This window comes from Parus major, chromosome 1 (genome assembly GCF_001522545.3).
Source record: "Parus major isolate Abel chromosome 1, Parus_major1.1, whole genome shotgun sequence".
Taxonomy (NCBI): Eukaryota; Metazoa; Chordata; class Aves; order Passeriformes; family Paridae; genus Parus; species Parus major.
Window position 1 is genome coordinate 72265407 of NC_031768.1, and position 23240 is coordinate 72288646.

At 38.7% G+C, this 23240-nt stretch overlaps 1 protein-coding gene across 1 annotated transcript in view; it reads right to left on the reverse strand.

Annotated features, from left to right (window-relative positions):
• DDX10 (DEAD-box helicase 10) overlaps positions 1-23240 on the reverse strand; it is a 158887-nt gene that overhangs the window by 2714 nt on the left and 132933 nt on the right. Inside the window, exon 17 of the mRNA XM_015640809.1 lies at positions 7367-7500. Within this exon, the coding sequence (XP_015496295.1) occupies positions 7367-7500 (134 nt within the window). The remainder of the gene's footprint in view (positions 1-7366; positions 7501-23240) is intronic.

Below are 23240 nucleotides of genomic sequence, written 5' to 3' on the forward strand. Positions count from 1 at the left end.
CCAAGTGGACAGTGTGGGTCTGGGCTGGAGTTTCATGGTGTTCACTTTGATCAGGACAGACTACAGGGGTTCACTTTAAAAGCGCAAGAAAGGCCTCATTAAGTAAAAGCATTTTAGCTTGTTTGCGAAAGAGCCAATTATTTTCAGTCTTTGAACGGACTCTGAAGCCCAGTTTGCATTCATAATTGACTAATGCTTCATCTAGGACATTAGTTAAAAACATTGTAGCAATTAAAATACTGCAGAAACCTCACAAGCTATGCATTTGTACCTACAAGCTATGAAACAGCAGACTTTAAACACCAAAAATTATAATCACCAACACTTCTGGAGTTTCAGAGGCCCACGGGCCTAGATATCTATAAGATAAAACATTTAAATATAGAACACATTCAGAAGGAACTGAACTGTGAGTTTCCTCAATTTTTTCCACAAACAAAAGCAAATCAACACAATTATGATTCATTTTCATCCTAGGTTTTGTGGGATGAGTCTGCTGAGTCAAGCTGCTTCTTACTATTACTGAGGGATTGTGCAGCTTGATTAGCAGTGTAAACAGAAGATGCATCTACACATAGGCAAGTGTATTTTCACACTAATTTGACCCCAGCTGGGCTGTGAACTGGAGAGGTGAATAAAGAGGAATGTATAACACTGGAAGCAGCAGCAAAACCAACAAGCAATAAAGAGAGCTAAATAGTTGTGTTTTTGTGATGCACAAAAAGTAGCTGCAAAACAGTATTTGGTAACAACAGCTTTGGAAGGTAAACAGAGAATCGTGTGAAATGTGCAAGTAAGATGTTTCTAATTTTGAGGAGCAGAAGAAATACAGACTGACTATCTATAGAATGATTTGGGGCCTTTGAGGAACAGCAAGTCCAACCCCCTTCCCTGTTCCTCCAGGATGGATTTTTACCAGTGTGGGTTTGGGTGGTGTGGAAAGGGTCTGTACTACTCTGAAGGAGCTATCTGAGTTGTAGCTTTCACAAAAGGTGGTAATGGCAATTTTAAAAGGGAGATGAAAAATGTGTGGCATCAGGATGCTCAGAGATATCCTGTGCTCATTCAGGTTGCTTTTCCTTAGCTGTAGGGACAGAAAGCTCTTTGATGGAGTTGCAATAAGCATAACTCTCGGTTCCACATGTGAAAGGACTGAGTGTCCAAAAGCAGCTGTATGGGAATAATTTCTGCACTAACTGTCAAATGAATTCCTCCTCCATTAATTGAAGGCTTGTCACCCTGCAGAGCCAGTCCTTTTATTGTTTCCCATGGACACAAATGGCCCCTCATTCGTCACAAACTGATGTACTACCAGCTAGTGTTCACAAACAGCCAAAACAAAGGTATGCTAAAGTAGATTCTAGCAGAACAACTCAGTCAGAAAGCAACCCCCAATTCAGATCCAAACCAAGGCCAGTGAGTGCATCTTTTTGTCTTCTACTAATAACATTTCAAAAGTGGCATGTGCATCTGGTTTACAATTCCTTCCTTTCACCATCTGGTGAAATTTAGCTTTTCAGCTGTCTGAACAATCCATGCAGTCTGAGGCTGCCTGATCAAAGGATTTACTTTGTGTTTACACAGGTGAGGAGCTACCAAGAGCCAACTTATCAACAGGCACAGTAATTTCTGTGGCCACTATTTGCACAGCTGTAACACCTAAGTAATATGCTATCAGTTGGTAGAAAATATTTATTACTCAAACATTAAAGTACAGTTTATGAATCCTGTCCCCGAAACGAATGCCAGCATATCTGAATGGCATCTGGAAAACGGGCTCTAATTATGACCCTGATAGCTATACACCAAGAAACTCTTAAACTACTACAAAATAAACTCAGTAGTATGTTTTCATGTAATACCAGGGAAAAATAGAAAGCTTTAATTGTTAGTATGTAACTCGCTTCTTGGCTTTAAGCAATGTTAATTTTTTAACAAGTTGTAAGGTTTAGATTTTAAATGCTTGAGAAACAGCCATTTGAAATGTGCAGTCACACAGCCAAGTTGCTGCTGTTTAAACAACGTGGTTCTGGCAAGATCTTTAGACAGGCTCTGCTTCACTTAACATTTATCAGAGAATGCTTTGCAGCAGAGTTTTACTAGCTTTCCTCTGGTAACAAACCACCCTTGCCACTGAACTATAGGGCATGAGTCAAGTTTCCAGGCTGCAATAAAACACACAGGCTCTTTCCCAAAGAAATGTACAGGAATAATGAATGAATCTGCTAGTAAAATACAGTTCAGAAAAGGTAGGAATAATTTATCCCATAAATATTGGCATTTTGCTAATCAAACATGCTGTGCCCAAAACTTTTTCCATGTAATAAATTTTAATTCACAAGGCCATGGCAGCAATCCTAATGAAGATTAATTACTGCAGTCCCTTCCATAAAGCCCAGTGCAGCTTCTTCCTTACTTGCTGTCAGAGTGCTACAGCACATAAAAATGGTAATTAAAATATATTGTCCTGTGTTATTTTCTAGATCTGGACAAGCTGGATCAATGGGCCGAAGCCACCTCTAGGAGGTTCAACAAGGCCAAGGTCAGGTCCTGCACCTCAGTCACAACAACCCTAGGCAGTGCTACAGGCTGGGGGCAGTGGCTGGGAAGCTGCCCAGCAGAAAAGGGCCTGGAAGTGCGGTCAGCAGTGGTTAAGCATGATCCAGGGTGTGCCCAGGTGGCCAAGAAGGCCGATGGCATCCTGGCCTGGATCAGCAGTGGTGTGGCCAGCAGGAGCAGGGCAGTGACCGTCCCCCTGGACTCGGCACTGCTGAGGCCACACCTCAAATGCTGTGCTCAGTTCTGGGCCCCTCAGTGCAAGAAAGACATTGAGGGGCTGGAGCGTGTCCAGAGAAGGGCAGCGGAGCTGGGGAAGGCTCTGGGGCACAAGTGCTGTGAGGAGCAGCTGAGGGAGCTGGGGGTGTTTAGCCTGGAGAAAAGGAGCCTCAGGGGGGACCTCATCACTCTCTGGAACTGCCTGAAAGGAGGGTGCAGCCAGGTGGGGTCAGCCTCTTCTCCCAGGGAACAAGTGACAGGATGAGAGGAGACAGCCTCAAGTTACACCAGCAGAGGTTTAGGTTGGATAACAGGAAATATTTCTTCACCAAAAGGCTTGTTGTCAAGCCTTGCAGGTTTTCCAGGGAGGTGATGAAGTCACCATTCCTGGAGGTATTTAAAAGACTTGCAGATGTGACCCTTAAGGACATGGTTTAGTGGGACTTGGCAGTGCTGGGTTAACAGTTCAATCTTAGAAGTCCTCTTCACCCTAACTGACTCTATGATTCCCCTATTGGCCATTCCACTGATATAAATCAAAACACCTCTAAAACTGAATATATAAGCCTCTGTCAAGAACAATTCAATATCTCAATGTCTGATTTTGCAGCTAATCAGAATGACCAAGGCTTTTAAACTGGGACTTTTTATTATGTCTCTCCTATGGTGCTTCTCTGGCCATCACAACATTAAGTTCTGGCCTTCACAAAGTCACAGACATGACCTGAATAATCCATTTTAGAAGGAGCACCATGATTTGCTGATAAATCATCTCAAAAGACAATGTAATGTCAATGTCATCAAGAATGACCTAAAACTTAGCATGTCCATATCATCATCCTGCTGTAAGAAGAAGCTGTAAGAAACTGCAATTTGCCCATAATTTTCATAAATAAAGGAAAGCACACAACAAAGTACCACTGGCTACTAACTTGCACACTTGTCACCTGGCAACTGTTCATAAAGTCACAAACAAAACAGTACCAGAACTAAGATATTTCCCCTCGTGCCCAAGATTCTCTCCATGCTGATCTAGGAGTTAATGTGATCAGTCATACCCATTAAAGATTTAAGAAGATAATGATGAGGTCAATCGGAACTTTGGTCCAATTTTTTTTGGTCTTTTTTTTTATTATTTAAAGAGGCTGAGAAATTAGAAATACCAAAAACTCAATGTGACTGCAAAATGAATATTTAAGAAATACAGCTACTTTTTTTTGCCCTGTTCTATATTCTTAGATTTTTCACCTCATTAACAATTTACATTTGATAGCCTTAAACCAAATATGATGAATGTTGCTAGATATACAAAAATTAATCTCATATTACATGCTTGAAGTCATTAATTACTCTGCTTGTAGAGGTATGGCTGGAAGGGACTTTTTATGCAAAGGCAAATTTAACTCATGATTTGTACAGCTCCTCCATTTAAAAAAAAAAAAATTCTGTGGGAGGACAGAGAAGATTAACAATGGTTTTGACTCCTGAAACCATGGACAGATGGTCTATTTTTTAAGACTCTTGAAGGAAGACACCCTAAGTCTCATACTTACTATGAATTATCCCTTTTAGAAGCAATTTTTCCCCCCTTAAAGCAAGGAGCAGCTAGTGTTGCCCAACTTACTTCTATTTGAATCCAACTCTTTGAGCAAAATATCTGGATTTTGGAAATATAAAACAGAATAGATTTGTGTTTTCTAATCTCAAAGCCCAATTTTTCTGTCTGCTTCTCTCAGCTGATTTGTTTTTGTTAAAACCATTAGGTCAATATTTCCCAGCCCCCAAAGCAACTCATCATACAATTCAATAGCAATTCTAAGAGAGCTGTATGAGGCATGAGTGTTGATTTAACAGCCTCAAATTAATTTCCTCTACTGCATCTTGCTCCTTCTCAAAAACCTTCTACAGAGTGCTCAGAGCACCTCACCAGACATACCTACACTGAGCATCAAAGCTCCTCAGTGTAGTGTTCCTTTGGAACAGCTGCAAACAACTTTTCTATTTCTTAGGGTGCCTGAGCGGGGTGTGTTGGAAGGCAGCACCACTGCTGCTCCAGTGACAGCGCAGCAAGTGATGGATAATCCTGTGCTGGCCATGGCCTGCCCAGGGAATATCAGTCAAGTTGTTACAGGCTAAGTGGATTTGGCCATGGTGCGGGCACAAGTATTGGCGTGTGACTGTCCGCAACTGCTGCGACTTCGGGTGGTGCCAACTAAAGCTCCTCTGGGCAATGTCTCAGTACTTTGGTGCAGTAGGACAGGCCAAGGACTGTTTCCAGTAAGCAGTGTTGATGAAACCAAATTTCTTCAATATGTGTAGTAGTCTGTTCTCCAGCTCCAAAGGCAGCTTAGATGCTCAGTGTAGGTATGTCTAGAGGTACACTAAAGGAAACCTCCCTGGTTTCCTTTGATGTATGTTGTTTCTTTCCTAATCTACTCCACAGGAAAGGAAAATAACCAAGGACCTTGACTTTCTTTGAGTCTTTGCTCTCCTTAAGAGCACATGACCTGACTCTAGGGGGACCAGATCAGCCACTGATCCAACAAAAGTCTGCACTTACTACCACTGCCAAAAATCTGTCCATCTCTGTCAACTTTTATTCTTAAAGCGCAGCTAATCTTGAGTCTAGCTGACATTCTGAGGGAAGGATCAATACAAAACATGATGTATGAATACATACTCCCCCTCGCACAAAGGAGGAGCGATTTACTGCTGCTCAGAAAAAGCAATGCTTTTCCCCATCTTTGTCAGTTCTATTGACATTCATGGGTGAACAGGCTCCAGGGGACATGGCCACCAGCCTGCTAACTCAGGGCTATCTAATCCTTAAATCCATGTCCCCCACCCAGTTCTGCATACTGACTCCACAACACACAGTGACACACGGGTAAGGACAATCTAGCCCATAGGATTCACCCAATTCAGATGTGAAACGCAAGAGCTTTATGAATTAGACATCTATACTCCCATTTTAGTGTCAAGATCATCCTTCTCCATCTATTACATGATACATTGTTCGTCACAAACATACAAGTGGCCTTCTTATTGCAGTGACCCACACAGGACTTCATGTGGTATCCCTTCATCTTCCCAGAGTATGTCAGCATCAACTACAGATCCTCATTCCCACCCTGTTCTTTAAACTATTTTTTATTAAACTACATGAAACAAATTCTTCTGGTTCATACCATTATAAACACTGTTTTGAATTAATTGAATTTATTACTGTATAATTACTTCTACTTAGAGTCCACATGAGTCTTTAAGAGTCTGAACAATACTGAATCATAGAATTTAACAAGTTTTACCATGCACAAATTTATTTAATACAGCACAGCTGCAAAGCGATCATCAAATCCTTAAGTTACTTCAACATTTTTCCTTCTACACAGAAAGAATCTGCAATGTGACAGAGGAGAAATGCACTTCTGAAACAGAACAGACCCACCACTGGCCAAGGCTGAGTCCATCAGTGATAGCGGGTGTGCCTCTGGGATAGCATAGTTAAGAAGGGGAGAAAAAACAGCACAAAAGCAGCCAGGGAGAGCAGTGAGAATATGTGAGAGAAACAGCCCAGCAGATGCTAAGGTCAGTGCAAAAGGAAGGGCTGGAGGTGCTCCAAGTGCCAGAGGAGAGATTCCCCAGCAGCCCATGGTGAGGCTGCTGTGCCCCTGCAGCCCATGGAGCCCCAGAAGGCTGTGATCCCCTGGGAAGCCCACACTGGAGCAGGATCCTGGCAGGACCTGTGGCCCCGTGGAGAGAGGAATCCATGCTGGAGCACGTTCACATTTGCTGGCAGGACTTGAGTCCCCACTGGAGGAACCTGCTCCTGAAGGACTGTATGCCATGGAAGGGACCCACACTGGAATAGTTAATTTGCAGCCCACAGGAAAGAGATGAAGAAGATTGTGGGAGAGACTCCACATGGGAGCAGGGAAAGGATTATCCCCTGAGGAGAAAGGAGTGGCAGAAACAACATATGAACAGACTGCAACCTTCATTCCCCATCCTTCTGTGCTGCTGAGGATGAGGATGTAGAAAAAATTTTAAGTTAATCCTGGGAAGAAGAAAGATGTGGGGATAAGGTGTTTTAAGATTTAGGTTTATTTCTCATTACCCTACTGTCACATGATTGGTAATAAATAAATGTATTTTTTCACAAATCAATTCTGCTTCACACATGACAATAGGTGGTGTAGAGGAATCTCTCCTGGTGTTATTTTAACCCCTGAGCTGTTCACTACATTTTCTCTCCCCTGCCAAGCTGAGGAGGTCAGTGATAGAGTGGCTTTGGTGGGCACCAGGCATCCAGAGAGTGTAAACCCACCACAGAAACCCCCAGGGTATTAGTCAAGATTTTTGTATGTGAAATAATCTCACCAAGATCCCTTCAATATTTACTCAAAAATCATTCTTGTACAACTTCATAGAAGAAAGAAATAGTCTTTAGCTGAGATTTCTGTTCAGCACCTAACACACAAACTTTTAAAAGTCAAATACTAAGTCCTATGAGAAAAAGGACTGTAAGATGAATTCTTAACATGCAATATAAAAATACAATTTTTAAATGAACATGGAAGATGGTGCGTACCTGTAGCTGTCTTCACTTTCTGAATCCTGCTCTGCATCAGAGTCTTTGTATTTATCAGGATCTGGGAGAGTGCTTGGATCAAACTCTTCTTCACTTCCACTGTGAGCAAGAAAGGCCACTGTTTCCTCTTCAGCCTGTGAGGCGACAAACGGAGAGTTACAAGAGAAGCAAACTTGTCCATGTTACAACCCCATTAATAGGGGAGGCTGTAACAAAAACCACTGCCCCCTAATGCAGTCCAACACCACCAGTACTATAGCCAGGAAAAGAGAATCATTTCTGTCATCACCAGTACTCTCCTCCAAGGCTGTTTGTTAAAGGTTGAAGAAACATTATTAAAAAAGGAAGCACAAGGATTTATGTTCAAATTCTACTTTTCAATATAGTAATCTTAAATCTATGAAATCTAGGAGATCTAGGCAGCAACTAATCAACAGCCAACTGAGACCAAGTGTCTAAGTAATATGCAGCTTTACTGTCCCCAGAAACACACTGGTAAAGAGATACATGTGGACACATAAATCACTGCTGTTAGGTGAATTTAATGAAATAGTCTGATTTAAAACTCATCTGGGTATCCTTGCCGTTAAAAACCAAAAAGCTGCTTAAGCTGAAATAACTGCTCTAAGGGACTTTCAGCCATCCTCTGCAAGAGATACATGTTCTTCAGGCATCTTCCCAGATCCCCTTATCCCTCTTCTCTGGGACTCAGCCTCACTCTGTCCCCACAGCACATCTCAGTATGGGCTGATGGCGTTGGCAAGTTTCCCCAGGGCACGGCAGTGCCTCACTAATTCCTTAACAAAGAGAGCACAGAAGACGCTGCTCCATAAAAGTACTGGGTAATATAAAAAACCTGACTAATTTTGCAGATACAAGTTCTGCTCCACTTAATCCTAAACTGATGGCACCACTTTTGTAAATTTTTGCGAGTAGGCTCAAAGAAGCAAGATAGACTGGAGGGCACATGCAATTGTATATGCACACAGAAATGCAGACAGAAAGCTTACAGTCATTTCTAAGCAACATGAACCCTAGATCCATGCATATTTATGCTGGAAAGCAAAAACAAATTCCAAGAAATTATAATTAAAGACATTGCTACCTTTTGTTTATATATCTAATCAACATGCACACAGCTGAGTTTCTAAAACAGTACTCATTTAAATGATCATTCATTCTATGAATAACTTCACATCATTATATATTTAAACTTAATTTTTGTTTTGATTTTTCATCATTTCTATCACCAAGTTTTTAAAGAACAGTCTTTATGTGCACATACCTTCCTGCAATAAAAATAAATCAAAATTAAAATGGCAAACAGAAACCATACCAATGGTCTCTTCTATATCTGCATATAGAGTGAGTGAAAGGCAATGAGCTGGTGAAGGGTAAGATTAGTCACCACTGCAAGAGTCCATTCTTGCTTGGCCAATGACACTTCGCAGTGTACTGAAAGCAAGTAGAAGAAAGAGACAAAAGCCAATCAGAGGGCAGAGGAAAAACATACTGAACACACATTTTGTTCTTTACTACTCTAAATAGCATTAGAAGTAATTATATAACTGGATGTATAAAATTACTAAAAGTACTGTCTAACTCTTCAGTACTATAAGATTCCTAAGGTAACGACCACCATGAGAAAAGCATGTTGATTCTCAGGAACATCAGGTACCACTTCACAAGAAACTTGGTTTTGGTTTTACAGGGTTTTTGCCTACAAGATAATATATTCAAGCCTGTCTCTTAGTACAGTATTACAGAGCATTACTAACTCTGTAGAAAACTTTTTTGAAGGTCACCTTTTTGCTAATTAATTTTCTTATTTGAAAATCGTTCTGCATTAAATTATAGGTTATTTTAATTTCTTACAACATTCAATATTTGCTCTTTACTTGTCCTTCCAATTGCGTTTCTTATTTTGATACAGCTGGTGCATACCAATCTTCTATTGAAAAAGAAAGGAAAAAAAGAAGTAGCATTCAAAGCTGCTGTATGGAACAATGTATTTTTTAATATGTGTGTGTGACACCATGCAACAGAGTTCTGTAATACTAGCATTTATGGACAGTCATCTTTTAAAACTTGGGCTGTTCATTCATATCCTCCATTATGACACACAGACAAGACCTGTGCTTTAATTACACATTCATATTAATTCTGTCCAGCAGAAAATATACAGAGAAGTGTTAAACATAATGCTTGCTATAGCAAAAGAAATAATTGGCAAAGATGTCTCTTTCACTCATCAGGAATCATGAGGTTGTATTTTTTTTAAGTATCACTGCTTACATATTCATTAAAATATTTCTAAGACCCTGAAAATGTTAAGAACCTGAGCAGGAACATTTATCATCCACAGCTGAACAACAGAAACTCATTATTTTTCCTCTCTCACTTCAAATTTATATCAGCCAGTCAGGAAAAAGAAATCTTTGACTTCACATTACTCACCACAAGAGCTGGAGAAAAGAAGTAAAATCACAGTTCAAAAAGACACGTGTAAAAGTTCTTCAGACACAACTAGGATGCAATTTACAGACTCAGGACTAGACTTCTCCTAAGGCAATTGCCATCAAAAAAGATTAGAAAAGATTTTAATGGCCTGTACTTTGTCTAAGGCTGGCTACAACGTAACACACACTTTGGAGTGTGTATTTACTGTGAAGTTTAACTGTGGAAGGGAACTTGCCGTGCTTGACACCAAAGACATCAAATCAGGCTGGCCAAGAGAACTGAATTATGTGGCAATCATCTTTTCTCTCTGCTCAGGGATGACAAGCTCTCTCTTCGTACCACACCAGCTCATGTTATTTTGTAATTCTAGTTCCACAGAAACCTGCACAAAGACTTCCAGTTTGAACATGACACTGAGATGAAAACATTTTTGCATTCACAGTCTCCCTCTGACAAGAGAGTCTTCTTATGCAAACTCAACACTTTAGAAAAATTCAGCAAAATTTCTGTGCTGGAAGTTTTGGAAACCTTATTGCCTTCAACATTCCACATTGTACCAAGTCAACAAACACATTTGACCTTACTGCAGTCATTTTGAAAATATACACCCCCTGACACAGGCTCCCCTAGAGCTTTTGCCATGCTTATTAACAGAATACCTCCAATTCAACTTCTGTCTTTGTTACAAGATGTAATGACAACTTCCTCTCCTCCTAAAGAGGCCTGGATGGCTGATGGAGCTCAGGTAAATGAGTTAGGCAGGCTAAAAGAAACTTAAAAATGAAGAAACTAATGTACCTCAGACACCCAAGGGACTTGAATGATGTCTCATTTCTATCAGGCAATAGGCACTCAGGTGGTTATTTTTTTAACTATCTATCATCAGAAGGAAAAAAATGGAGAACTGAAAAAGCCACTATGAAAACCTGTACATAGAAAAATTTTGTTATTTACCAAGATTTCACTTCTAAAATGCATGTTTATCATGGTATTTAATTCATATCTAATTTATTAAGGTTTTTTTTTTCCCTCCAATTAAACTGTCTAGAGTTGCACTTTTGATGTTCAACCCTTTAAGCAATCTATCAGTTTCTAGCAAACAGGTTGAGATAGGAGAAATAATTGCTTATGCACTATCAGTTCAGTCCACAGTACTTTACAAAGCACAGTGGGAGAATATTTCCAATTAGCTGGAAACAAAACTCTTAAGGTTTGTCTAGAATTTAACCACACTTAATTTGAGTCCATCACACTTACACAGTGCTCAGTCCTTTTTGAGCTATGCCACCCTTTAGTTTTTGCTACTATGGCCTCTCCCAATAAGTGGTGCCTGTGATTGTAATGCCAAGAAAAGGTAAGTTCTAAATACTGCTAGGAGGGTACCCAACACAGGCACACAACTTCTAAAAGTTTAGCATATTATGTCTCATACAAGAGGATATTTAAAAATAAAATATCTTGTAAGATTTGACAGCATTTCAAATTTTCTTCATTTTCTTCTTTTTTTGACTATTATTTTTTATATGAAAACAGAAGTTGTTTTTGTACCATGTTTATGATGGAAGACATATATACAGAGGGGTTTTATAGCATTTTCTTTAAAATGTCTTACTCTGGATTCACCTGATCACCTCGCAGGTTTGGGTTTTTTTCTTAGCCTGTAACCCAACCCAACACTGTCCCCAGCTGATGAATGATTGTTCTGATATTTCATCATCTACATTGCTCCAGAGGAATACAGCTATTCTGGCAGTTCAGAAATGAAATACAGCCTTTGATGTTGCTAGGGTGTTTGATCCAACAGTTGCTTTGAAGACCAAGACAAAAGCTTTAGCCTATACTAAAAACTGACTGGGAGCCAGCGGAGCAAACTACGTGTGGTCTGACACACACGGAGCTGTCCAAGCTATGCCAAAACTCACAGCTCCCCTCTATACCATCTAAGGTGCATCAACATTCTGTGGCTCTGGCCAGAAAGACTGGAAACCAAAAACTGTGGAAACCAAGGTTCCAGGTTAGTAAACCACACATGATCCTTGCGCTAAGATGATCTTGCTGATCTTTGGGTTCTGGAATAAGTCGGTCACATTTCCTGGTTTCTACAACACTTCAGAGAATTTAATTCTTGGTTTTCACTAGAAGGGACAAGTAACTCTTAGCTTCATCTTTAATCATTCACTATTCCCAATCAGTAGAAGTCACATCCAGGTTCAATTTCATGCAGTCATTTTTTATTTCTTTTAAGCCATCCAAGATCTCAAACAATACAGTATGCCTCGTTTAGCCAGCAGAACCTTACTTTTACCAGCACTCTCACACAATGCACATGAGAATACTTAATTTTCTTTCTTGGCTTTCCTAAATGCCCCACATTTTACGGTCAGTGAGTGGGTAAGCCTGTGTTCCAAACTAGCAGACATTGATGCATATATTCTGACATTTGAATTTCTGTGTGACTATAGCAAAGCAACTTGTGCTGGAAATGGCTCCCGTCATGAGCACAGCTCAGAAGCACTGAGAACACAAAACTAATAGAAATCGGTGAGAAGTTCTAAATCTACTCAAAGACCTTTTATTTTAATGTATTTGGATTTCAATTATAATGGCTATGTCTCAGAACTAGACCTTACACTTCTCCTTTTCTAATTTGTTCCTTTACAACCCATGTAGAATACTTATTATAAAGACAAGTTTCTTCAAGTTGTTATTAGCCACAATTATCAACTTCATTTCAACAATAGAGAAGACTAGTATCAGGATAAAACAACTATACTGTTACCTTAAATGTACTTCATGTTACAGACATGAAAATACAACAGAAAAGAAACTAAGTTACTAGGTAGGTAGCTCTAGAAGCAAAATACACACTGAAATACATTATATTCTGGAAATTAGCAGGGTAAAAAGAAATTACTAAAGTTTGAGAGAAGTAAACATGCCAGCATACTCATCCAAAAGTCTCTGGTCCTGTCAAAAAAAATATAAACAAAAAAACCCAGCAAAGCCCCAACTAGAAAACTACAGGGCAGAACAATGTTTTTGAACTTATATTCTCAACACATGACCCTTGGACTGTGTTTACACTTCTTCCTCTCTACTTTGAGGTTCACAGCAGTCATGGCTGTCAGCTCAAATACTGAAATTCTCCAAAGCAGTGTCTGTGTTCAAACATTTCAACACATCCGTCTTCTGCAGGGAACCTCGGCATGTATCCAGAGCGATGGTACCTACATGAGAGAATCTTGTCCGTATCACTTTCCAGCACTTCTGCACAAGCCTGAGGGAGCTGCATCCCTGCCGTGACACAACAGTGTCCCACCACCACCACCACCACCACCACTCACAGCAGAGACTGCAGGCAGACACCACTCTGCTTAGTGACGGGTATTTTTCAGAAAGGAACAGGTCAACAGCAGCACTGGCAAGAAATAATCAGAAGGGAAGCCTTTTAAGTCACGTAATTCTGTAAACTGGTTCGTTCTGCTCTTTTCTTGGAACAACTGATTTGTATTCAGTACACAATGAAGAGCTACACTGGCATTAAGTGCTTGTCCAACGACACGATTTTGATGTTTTCACTGTACTGCTTCAGTCACGTACTCTAAATGCTTGTACAAAACACACATATAAAATAGCATACTTACAGGGAGAAAAATATGAATCAAATTAATTCCAGGCAGTGAAAGTTATTTTAACTCCTGGTGGTTCGACATGAACTGAGCAAAAGAAACACAGAAGGGGTATTGCTGCTCATGGCAATGACACAACTGCTTGCTGTGAGAACAAGACCTTGTGTGCCTTTGTTCCAGACCTAAGTAGCAGCTGCAACAGTTTATATTTGTTCAAATTTCAAAACAAATAACCAGCAAATCAAAAAGCACTGGCTGATGCTGCAAAATTGCAGGATCATTTATTATTAATTGTTTTTGTTGTTGTTGTTGAGTTCACCTTCCTAAGCCATGAATCTCTTTCTACAAAATTTTTCAAAACTGCTGGCACAAGTAAGGGCTAAGTAGAAGCCACAAGAGAACGGATGAATCCAGACTGATGAATGACAAGGAAGCAAGCTGCCTGGGGAAGAGTTGAGCAATGGGCCTGACACAGCAGAGAGACCTGCCCTCTGGTACTTCCACAAGCATTGCTGCAAAGGGGAACATAAATGAGGAAACTGAAAACGATTCTGAGGTAGACTGGCAGCCATCTACCAGCAGACAGAAAATTATAATATCCCCTGATAACAATTTTATCTACATGAAAAAATATGACAGGCATGTCTTAGAAATGACAAGTATGAAGAACATGAAAGATTTATGTGAGACAAGATCTTTCAGGCCAACTAATTGAAAGAAACACAGATTTTCAGGTCTAAAATAATGTAAAGCAACTTCAAAGCAAAAAATCCAACCCAAATTAAGAATAATTGCTGAGTTAGTGTTACTAGAGGAATTGAGTAAAATGTATGTGCAGCAGGCTTGGGGAATGCTAGTACAGGGAGAACCTAAAGGAGAACCTTCAGGGAAGAGAGAGCACATTTGTCATCTGTGGTAAACAAAAGGACAAATGGAGAATTAGGAAGGATTTAAATAAGTGACCATGGGAATGCTGAGGCATAGGCTGAAGTGAGAGAAAGTGGTGATACACAGAGTGATTATGAAAGAAACTTACAAGGAAGCCTGAACTTTTTTCTTGAGTGTTGCCTAACCCATTAAATCCATCGGCTAAGATTTTAATTCAGGCAGGAAGGTACAGCTGGAGCAGAGAGACTGAAATAAGACTCCTCAGTATAGACATGAATTTCTATTTTTCTCCATGAGTAAGAGAAGGGATAACAGCAAAAGGCTGTGCAAAACATCATCACAGAAGGAGACTGAAGATTCTAAGATTCCAGAAATTACAAAGGAGGAGCCAGTAGAGAAGAGAGACACCAGAAGAGAGTGTGGTCACATTTGCTAACCCTGTAAAACTGGAGTGGATATGAAAAGGCCAAGTGAATGATCAACAAGTGAGAGGAAAACTGATTAATGTTTATTGAATAGAACTGAAACATGTCTACATTGCAAATTAACAGAATAGCATGAAGAAATGTGGTAGCTCAAATGTACAAAATACCAGTGTGGAAGTGGGAATGAAAGACAAATAGGGAAAAATTGTAAGGCAAAAGTGAGAGGGCCTAAGAGAAGAAGACTACTGAGAAGTTCTGATGGAGATGACAGTGATGACAAATGGAGCCAAGGGGGTGAAAAGAGCTGTCCAAACCTATTTTAAAAATGTAAGAGAGTAGGAAATGGGGAGAGCAAGAAGGCACGAGAATGGCACAAGATATGACTGCAAAGGATGTAGATAAACAGCAAAAAGGAAGAACAGTCCCAGGTATAGAAGCATGAAATCAAAAGCAACAGAACTAGAAAATGCATGGTGGACTACACAGAAGCACTTCTCTTTGCCAAAGCCATGAGTGTTTTGCCAAAGCATACAGGAGTTTACACAGGCTCAAGTAATAAAATATATCAAGGCATGATAAGTAGCAACACTGTGCCAATAACCCTGGAAGTCTATCAGCTTCAGAACTCTTCAGCCACGGAGGAGTAATGATCACAATTTGAAAACCACTCTACAGGTATGACTGCAAATTTCCCTTCAACCAAAAGATCTGTCAGGGAGAAGGGAAGCAGGTCACCCTCATTTCATGGAAGCCATTATTTTTGCCACCGCTGTTCTGTTTTCTATCAGTCTTTTAGGGCTTCTCATACAAATACAACAATTTATTAAATGAACCTGGTGAAGATGACTATCTCATTCTCAGCAAAACTGAAATGTTTGGAACAATACAGTGAAGAGAAAATTGAAAGCTGAGACAGTTTTCCATCAAAAGCTTGTGCCTAATTGTATCCTATGTAATGGCTCGCTGAAGAACCTAAACTGTGCTATCTATCTCAAACAGTCCTTGGGGTTTGTACTGCTGCCAAAAAAGTTCTACCCTATTTCAGTGACTGAGTAACAACTCTTGGATTCAGTAAGAAATACAAGTAGTATACAAACAGACTTGTAAGAGAATTCTTGCTGCTCCCCGAAAGCCCGCACTTGCAGCAAATCAGTTTCTAACTTGCTGCAAGCATTGAAGGCATCTATACAAATTTTAACCTAGGAAAATGCAATTTTCAGCTCATGTAACTTATTGCAACCTAGAGTTGTCATGTGCTCGCCTGCTCATTTCAACAACATCTAAAAAATCTTTATACTGCATAAATAATGTATTATACCCATAACAACAGGATGCAGTATGCTGTATGATTGATTACCTTGGCATTTAGCTCCCATGGGGACAGCTTTTGTGGAACATGGCTCTATCTAACTCCCTGAAAATTACATTTTGGTAAAACTGTCTGAATGATCAAACTTAGGTATGGTTAGACATAATGTTGTTAACATTGCACAGGCAGGTACAAACTTCCACTCTTCACACTGTATTAAAGCAATGCTATTTTACATCCATTTCACAAGGAATTTGAGAGAGCAACATCAGGGGGATCAATTTAAATCAGTGATTTGAATCACTAATTATAAACCCCATTAAAAGCAGGAAACTTTTAATTCCCACAGTATGTTACATATGCAATCACTGCTGCTTTGTTTTTTTAATGTCAGTATTTTAGGGCGCAGTTGTTTTGTACTGGACTTAACAAAATGTGTACACACTATTTCATGCTAATTATTTAAAGTCCTAGTTTTCCCTTTTGCATTAGCAAATGATAAAAGAGCCATCACTTTTTTGCCAAGTGATTATTACTCATTTTTTAATCACGGTTAGTGTCAAGCTGACTCCTATTCCATCTGAAATTGAAACTGATTCCAACCAGAATTTTAATTATTTTCTAGAATATGCATGTTATATGCATATTATTTAGAAGCTATTAATTAAATAGAACCATCTTAAATACAGCAGATACATATAGGCAAAATTAAGTTGATCCAGGCAGATGTTGTATTGTAAGTTTAACATTTATGTACACATTCTCTGCTCCTAGCAAAATTTACCACTTCTAAGCATCATATCTTATCAGATTTTGGTATGGCTAAAAGATTCAAATCTAATTTACATTCACCAGCTGAAAGAGGACGGTTAGAATAAACAAAGATAACCAGTTCCTCAAATCCTAATATGTTTTTCAACTTTTAATGGCACCTTGAATTTAATTTATCAAATACATCAAATTAATAAAGTATTTCAGAACCAGGAAAGGATACAAGTTTTTATGAAAAAGCAGTTGATTTTCCCTGTTAATAACTATTCTCTAAATCACATCTCTATCTGAAATTTAATCAGAAACTTTATTTCTTGAATAATTTTCTAGATTTTTCTGGTAAACTTTTTCAAAGGTCATTCTTTAATAGCTTAATTTTCACCACCCTTTTTAAGGTCTAAAAAATTAAAGATTGTAGCTAACAAATTAAAATACACATTTTAATAATTCTTTTTGCTATTGTTACTGAGCTGATGATTTCTCTCTATCATGTTATTAATAAATAGAAGACTTTTTTCCCAAGCCCCTAAATATTTGCAACAGATATAGACTATGTGATGGAAAGGGAGACAAGAAGGATAAATATTAATCTCCCTGATTTGAAAATAGATCATAAAATGCTTAGAAAGCTGTCAAGAGAAGTAATTTTAGCCTAACTTTACCACTCAATCTGAACTCCATGCAAACAGCTCAATTGCTGTACCAACTTTGTGGTGTTAGGCAGTCCATAGGCAATTACCATCTGCCACCATCACTAAGTACTGGGGACAGGACCAGCAAACTGAAACAGCAGCCACTGCCTTGAGTGTGGACACACCAACACATATTGCCCTGCTGGGGTGTTACACCTCTGGCAGAAACAAATGCTTAAACTTGCTACGCTTAGTATTTGCTGAACTGCTGAAGGGTCAGACAGGGTTTCCTGTGGCCACATTAATTCCTCCTGGAGACCCATCCTCAGGGATCAGGCAGCAGTCATTGGTCCTCAGTATTTCCATCTTGACAAAAATCTGAAGCATAACACACCCCAAACACAGAAGTTATATTCAAATGCTACTTTCTCCACTACCTGTGGTAGATGATTTAGATTTGCATCATTCTTCAATTCTTGACCTAATACGAAAACCAACACTTTTGTTTCTTAGAAACCTTTTGCATCTGTTATGTTAAATAAAGACAGTCAAACAAAAGAACTGTGACTTTTAAACTGATTTTCAGACACAGCAGTATTTCTCCACTAAGAAATGGTGGGCCTTAAGTGCCTGGTTCTCTTTGCACAGTCACACATCTTTGCAATGGGAACATTTTATTTTTAAAGTAGGATTTTTGCTTTTTTCAAGACTACAAGTCTTTGCCACAGACAAGTGTAGGATTTCAGCATTATGGAGTCGCTAAAATTACTTCAGCCTCAGAAGAGCAACCTGATTATAAAATCCAATTATGATTTGATTGCATCCACAAACCTATCTCCTCACACATGTATCTTAAATGGCTTATGCTTCCTTTTTAAGTTCTTGCAAATTCACAAAATATTGAGGATAAAATTTAATGATCTATTGAAAAGAAATAAATAATTTGTTATATCACATTGTACTTTGCATACAACATTAGCACAGAGAACATTTGCTAGAGGTACTGTTAACTGAATATCCTTGTTACATTATGCATGACTTCCCAAAGCACTGAGTACATAATATCCATCATGAAATTCAGAATATATAACTGAATTTAGAAAGAAGTACATTCAGACCTATGATCAGCATGTTATGAGTTTTAATTAAACTTGCTTTTGTATTAAGTCTATTTTTATTAAGTAAGTACAGAATCCTGCTTTAAACATTATGCATAAGTAAAAAAAAAAGATTAAAAAGTAATTTGCAGATGCCTTTTCTTTAAGGCATAATTCAAGTCACTGTTCCATAACTTCTCACAATTGTGATGAAGAGGCACCAATTCTGAAGGTGATCAGTTTCTTTGAGAGTTTCAGCACCTTGCTGGCAATCCATTTTAGTACCTCAAATACTACTTCCAGTGACAAGAAGCAGAAAAATTGTAACAATGGGTAACAGAGGGCACAGATTATTTGTAATATTCCCCCCCCGCCCCGGAAATAAATTATCAAAAACTAAACCCAAAAACATTCTTGGACATCTCTGATACACCAGACTAACCACTCATCCAACAAAAAACCACAGGGTTTTCCAGCAAATCTATCCAGTGTCGTCCCTCTAAATATTCCACTTATAATATGAACTGCTTCAAATTAGTCTCAAGCAAGAAATGAAACTAGAATTAATTTCGATGACACATTACCAAAACCAAATACTTCTCTAACAAGGAAAGCACAGCTTAAAGGATTCAGTATTTTGTGTTTCAAGAAATCTATGAGAATGGATGTACTGACACTGTGACACAAAAGTGGAGTGGGGTTGTGGTGGTTTAGTTCTGGTTTTTTTTTTCCTCCTACATTTCCAGGAAATAATTCTTATTAATAGAGCCCTGTAATATAGTATTCACATTTTGACCTGAATAAATACCCTTCCAGAAAAGTACAAACTAAAATTCCTTGAAATCAGCACATTTGTATTTACAAATTCTACAGTACTCCTTTGATATCAATCAAATGCACAAGCGCAGATTTTCTGGCTAATGTATTAAATAGAAACTGAAAGTAATTGTGTCTTGGAAAAACAGCTTTACTGGATGAGCAGAAACTTATTTTCCTGCTGGAGAGAAATCTACTTAATCATCCAAGAAAAGAAACTAAGAACTTCAGATTTATCTGAGCAATTTCACTGCATTTCCTGAAATTCAGACAGGTAGAATTCAGCACTTGTCAAAGTTTTGGTACCAATTCTGCACAAATGGTGCTTTAAACTGGTTTTTTTTTAATATCTCTGAAGCAATCTGTACTTAAAGAAAATTCTGATTTTGCATGTGCTTTTCAACACTTGGAAACTCCTGCTTATCAGACAAGTTCGCTGGGCACAATCATGTATTGGTACAAAGAAATTCTTTTTCTGCGTTTCAAGTTGGGTAAACAAGCATCTTGAACAGATGACAGTCACAAACAAATGAATATATAGCACTTATTAAAAGTTTTCAAGAAGCCAAGATTTTGTGCAGAAAATAATCTGTAGTATGAGTCAAACTTTACATAGTATTTTTTGATTATGTTTTTCCTATAACAAACAAGACTGTGAGCACATGTTGACAAAATGCTAGATATACATAAACAGCACAAAGTAAATAAAATGCTTTAAATATGTGTTCTGTTAAATTGAGAACTACCACAAAATAATTAACGTAAGAATAAATGCAAATACTGGAAAGCAATTTTAGTTCTAGCTTTGCTGTTCGTGTTTCATTGCTAAAATATTAAATCCATTTTATCACAGACATGGGATACACAGTATTTTCAAGATCAATTAATTTTATTTTGCAAATATGAAATACTTAGAATTTCAATATAGAATTTTCCTGGAAAGAGGTCTGGACAAGCAGTTTGTCAAATTTGTTCTTATTTTCCTATTCCCCCTCATCTTTACCATCTATTCAATTCTTTTGATATGGATTGCAGAATGCATGGCTGCAGTCACTTTTCCTGTGTTAAAGAACACTTATTTGAAAATGAAGATGCACCAATTATACAGCTTTTGGAAAGAATGAGAAGCAAAAAACAGTAAACCCCCCCTGCATGCTAAATACAGCCAGCGATTACACAATGTACAAGAACTGCTGCACCAAAACATGCTTGCTGCTGCTCCACTGACACCTCTGAATTTGGACAAATGTGGCTCATTAAGATGAGGCTGAATAAAGACAAACCTGAAATGGAAGTTTCCCAAAGTGTTTCACTTGCAGGTACCTTATTTATGACTCTTATTTTATTTCCAAAATAGGCAGAATGGCAAGATTCAATGTATTGCATACGTTGTTTTAAGTATGAAGAAGTTTCGGTCTTAAAGCCCTGCTTTCTCCAAAAGGTGTAGGAGAGTTAAATGAATAGCCTAAAGAGAATAATTACACAGATGGGTAGTACTGCCATTTTAGAGGAAAAAATAAATGCCATCATGGCACATTTGTACAAAATTTAGTTGACAGCAGTTGATTCTGGAACCTTCCAACATTGAGAGGTTGTTGACTTTTTTTTTTCTGAATGGTGATTTGAGCACAGGAATAGTGTTGTCCTGTGTATATGTTCAACTCCCTGTAGCCTCTTCATATTGCAACTCATATATATATATATATTTGTGTGTGTGTGTGTATACATATATATATTTTAGAGAAGAATATTATATATGTATTTGAATTCATTCACAGTGTGTACTCCCAGCCCAGAAAGCCAAAGGTGTCCTGGGCTGCATCCAGAGCAGCGTGGGCAGCAGGGCCAGGGAGGGGATTCTGCCCCTCTGCTCTGCTCTGCTCAGACCCCACCTGCAGGGCTGCAGCAGCTCTGGGGTCCCAGCACAGGGAGGATGGGGACCTGTGGGAGCAAATCCAGAGTGGGGGACACCAGGGTGTTTAGAGGGATGGAGAACCTCTTCTGTGAAGAAAGGCTGATAGAACTGGGATTGTTCAGCCTGGAGAAGAGAAGGCTTTGGGAAACATTTGCAGCCTTTCAATATCTGAAGGGGGCCTACAAAAGCTGAAGATGAACTTTTGACAGGAGCATGCAAGACAAGAGAGAATGGCTTCAAATTGAAAGAGGGCAGATTTAGATTACATATTAGGAAAAAATTCCTTGCTGTGAGAGTGGTGATGCACTGGAACAGATTTCCCAGAGAAGCTGTGGATGCCTCATCCCTGGAAGCGTTCCAGGCCAGGCTGAATGGGGCTCTAAGTCACCTGGTCTAGTGAAAGCTGTCCTGCCAATGGCAGGGGAGGGAGTGGAACTGGATTACCTTGAAGGGCTCATCCAATTTAAGCCATTCTATGATATGCTTCATCAGCAGGTCATACATGTTTGTGAAAGAGACTTAATGCTCAAAGAGAATTAGATGGGATTGCTCAGTGCAGGTATGCATTGCTCAAGCTGGGATTACTAGAATTGTATCAGGCATTAAAGAGATTGTCACTATTCACACTATTCCAAAAATGACAGCTTATTAACAGCAGACTAGTTCCTCACAGATGCCATATAGAAGCCTCACCTTCCCTCTTCACACTGGCCTGAAGAATTTTTCTGATGCTGAAGAAAAATAACTAAGAAAGACTGAACTGCATATAAACTGACCTCTTTCATGCTTTTATAGCTTTAAGAGAAATTTCCTTTAATCAGGACAACTAACCTCTTCAAAATTACCATTACTAATTTGCTTGCCCATTCAACAATAATCATGTTGGCATCTGACATTTTCAGGATTTCTTTATTGCTTTTAATTACCTGGTCTATCATTCTTTTAAACTCAACTACTTCCTGTTTAATCTGTTAATAAAAGCAGTGATTTACTACATCATATTTGAGGTATTTAGAGAGCATCTGCATAGCTACACCAATTAAATGTTTTCCTACAAACCGGTATTTGTATTTAACGAAAGTATAGAAAAGAAAAGCCAGCACACTCCACTGATTAGGTCAATGAACTCACACATAAGAAACAAAACTAGGTTTATTATCCATTCCAATTAAAATCAGCATGCCTACTTCTCCAAGAGTACTTCCAACCACAGATGAGCATAATCTTCAACAAACAAAGTATCTTTTCATAGAAAGTTTTACCTTATCTGAGGCTGCTCAGAACCACAGTGAAAAGGGATTCCCTATGGACCAATGTAAAAGAATATGCAACCACTTTAGTCACCTTCAGGAACAGGTGAACTTTCTTGACACTACTGCATGGCCTAGCGCTCCTGTGGAGATGGTCAGCAGCAATCTTAAGTCAGAATATTAGCTCAGTACCTGCCAACTCATTCTTAATTAAATGAACTGACATCTCTCCATCAGTAATCAATATTCACAATGTAAGCCTTAAGCAGAAAGCAACCAGTTTCCAGTTAGGATTGGTTCAGGGGAAACAGCCATATTTGTTTTAATATGCTGGTTTTAAGTGCTAAAATGGGCATATCAGCTATTACACTCAGCTGACCAAATTTCCAATCAAAACATTCTAAAATCAAGTTAAGATAAAGTACTCATAATTGTGGAGATATCAAATTAAGCAGGTTATTGGTCACAGAGAAGCCTAGAATGTACTTCTTTTTGCTCCATAATTATTCAGGTAGCGTTGTTTTGTGCGCAAATTTTTTTTAAAAAATGTTGTCTATAGTGCCCTACCTTTAATCCTTGCTTAGATGATTCTCAAAAGAAAACTAGGCTCAATTGTTCTTAGCTAATTACCTGAATAATTATTGGCTTTTACAATAAATCCTAATCATAAATGTTAATTTAT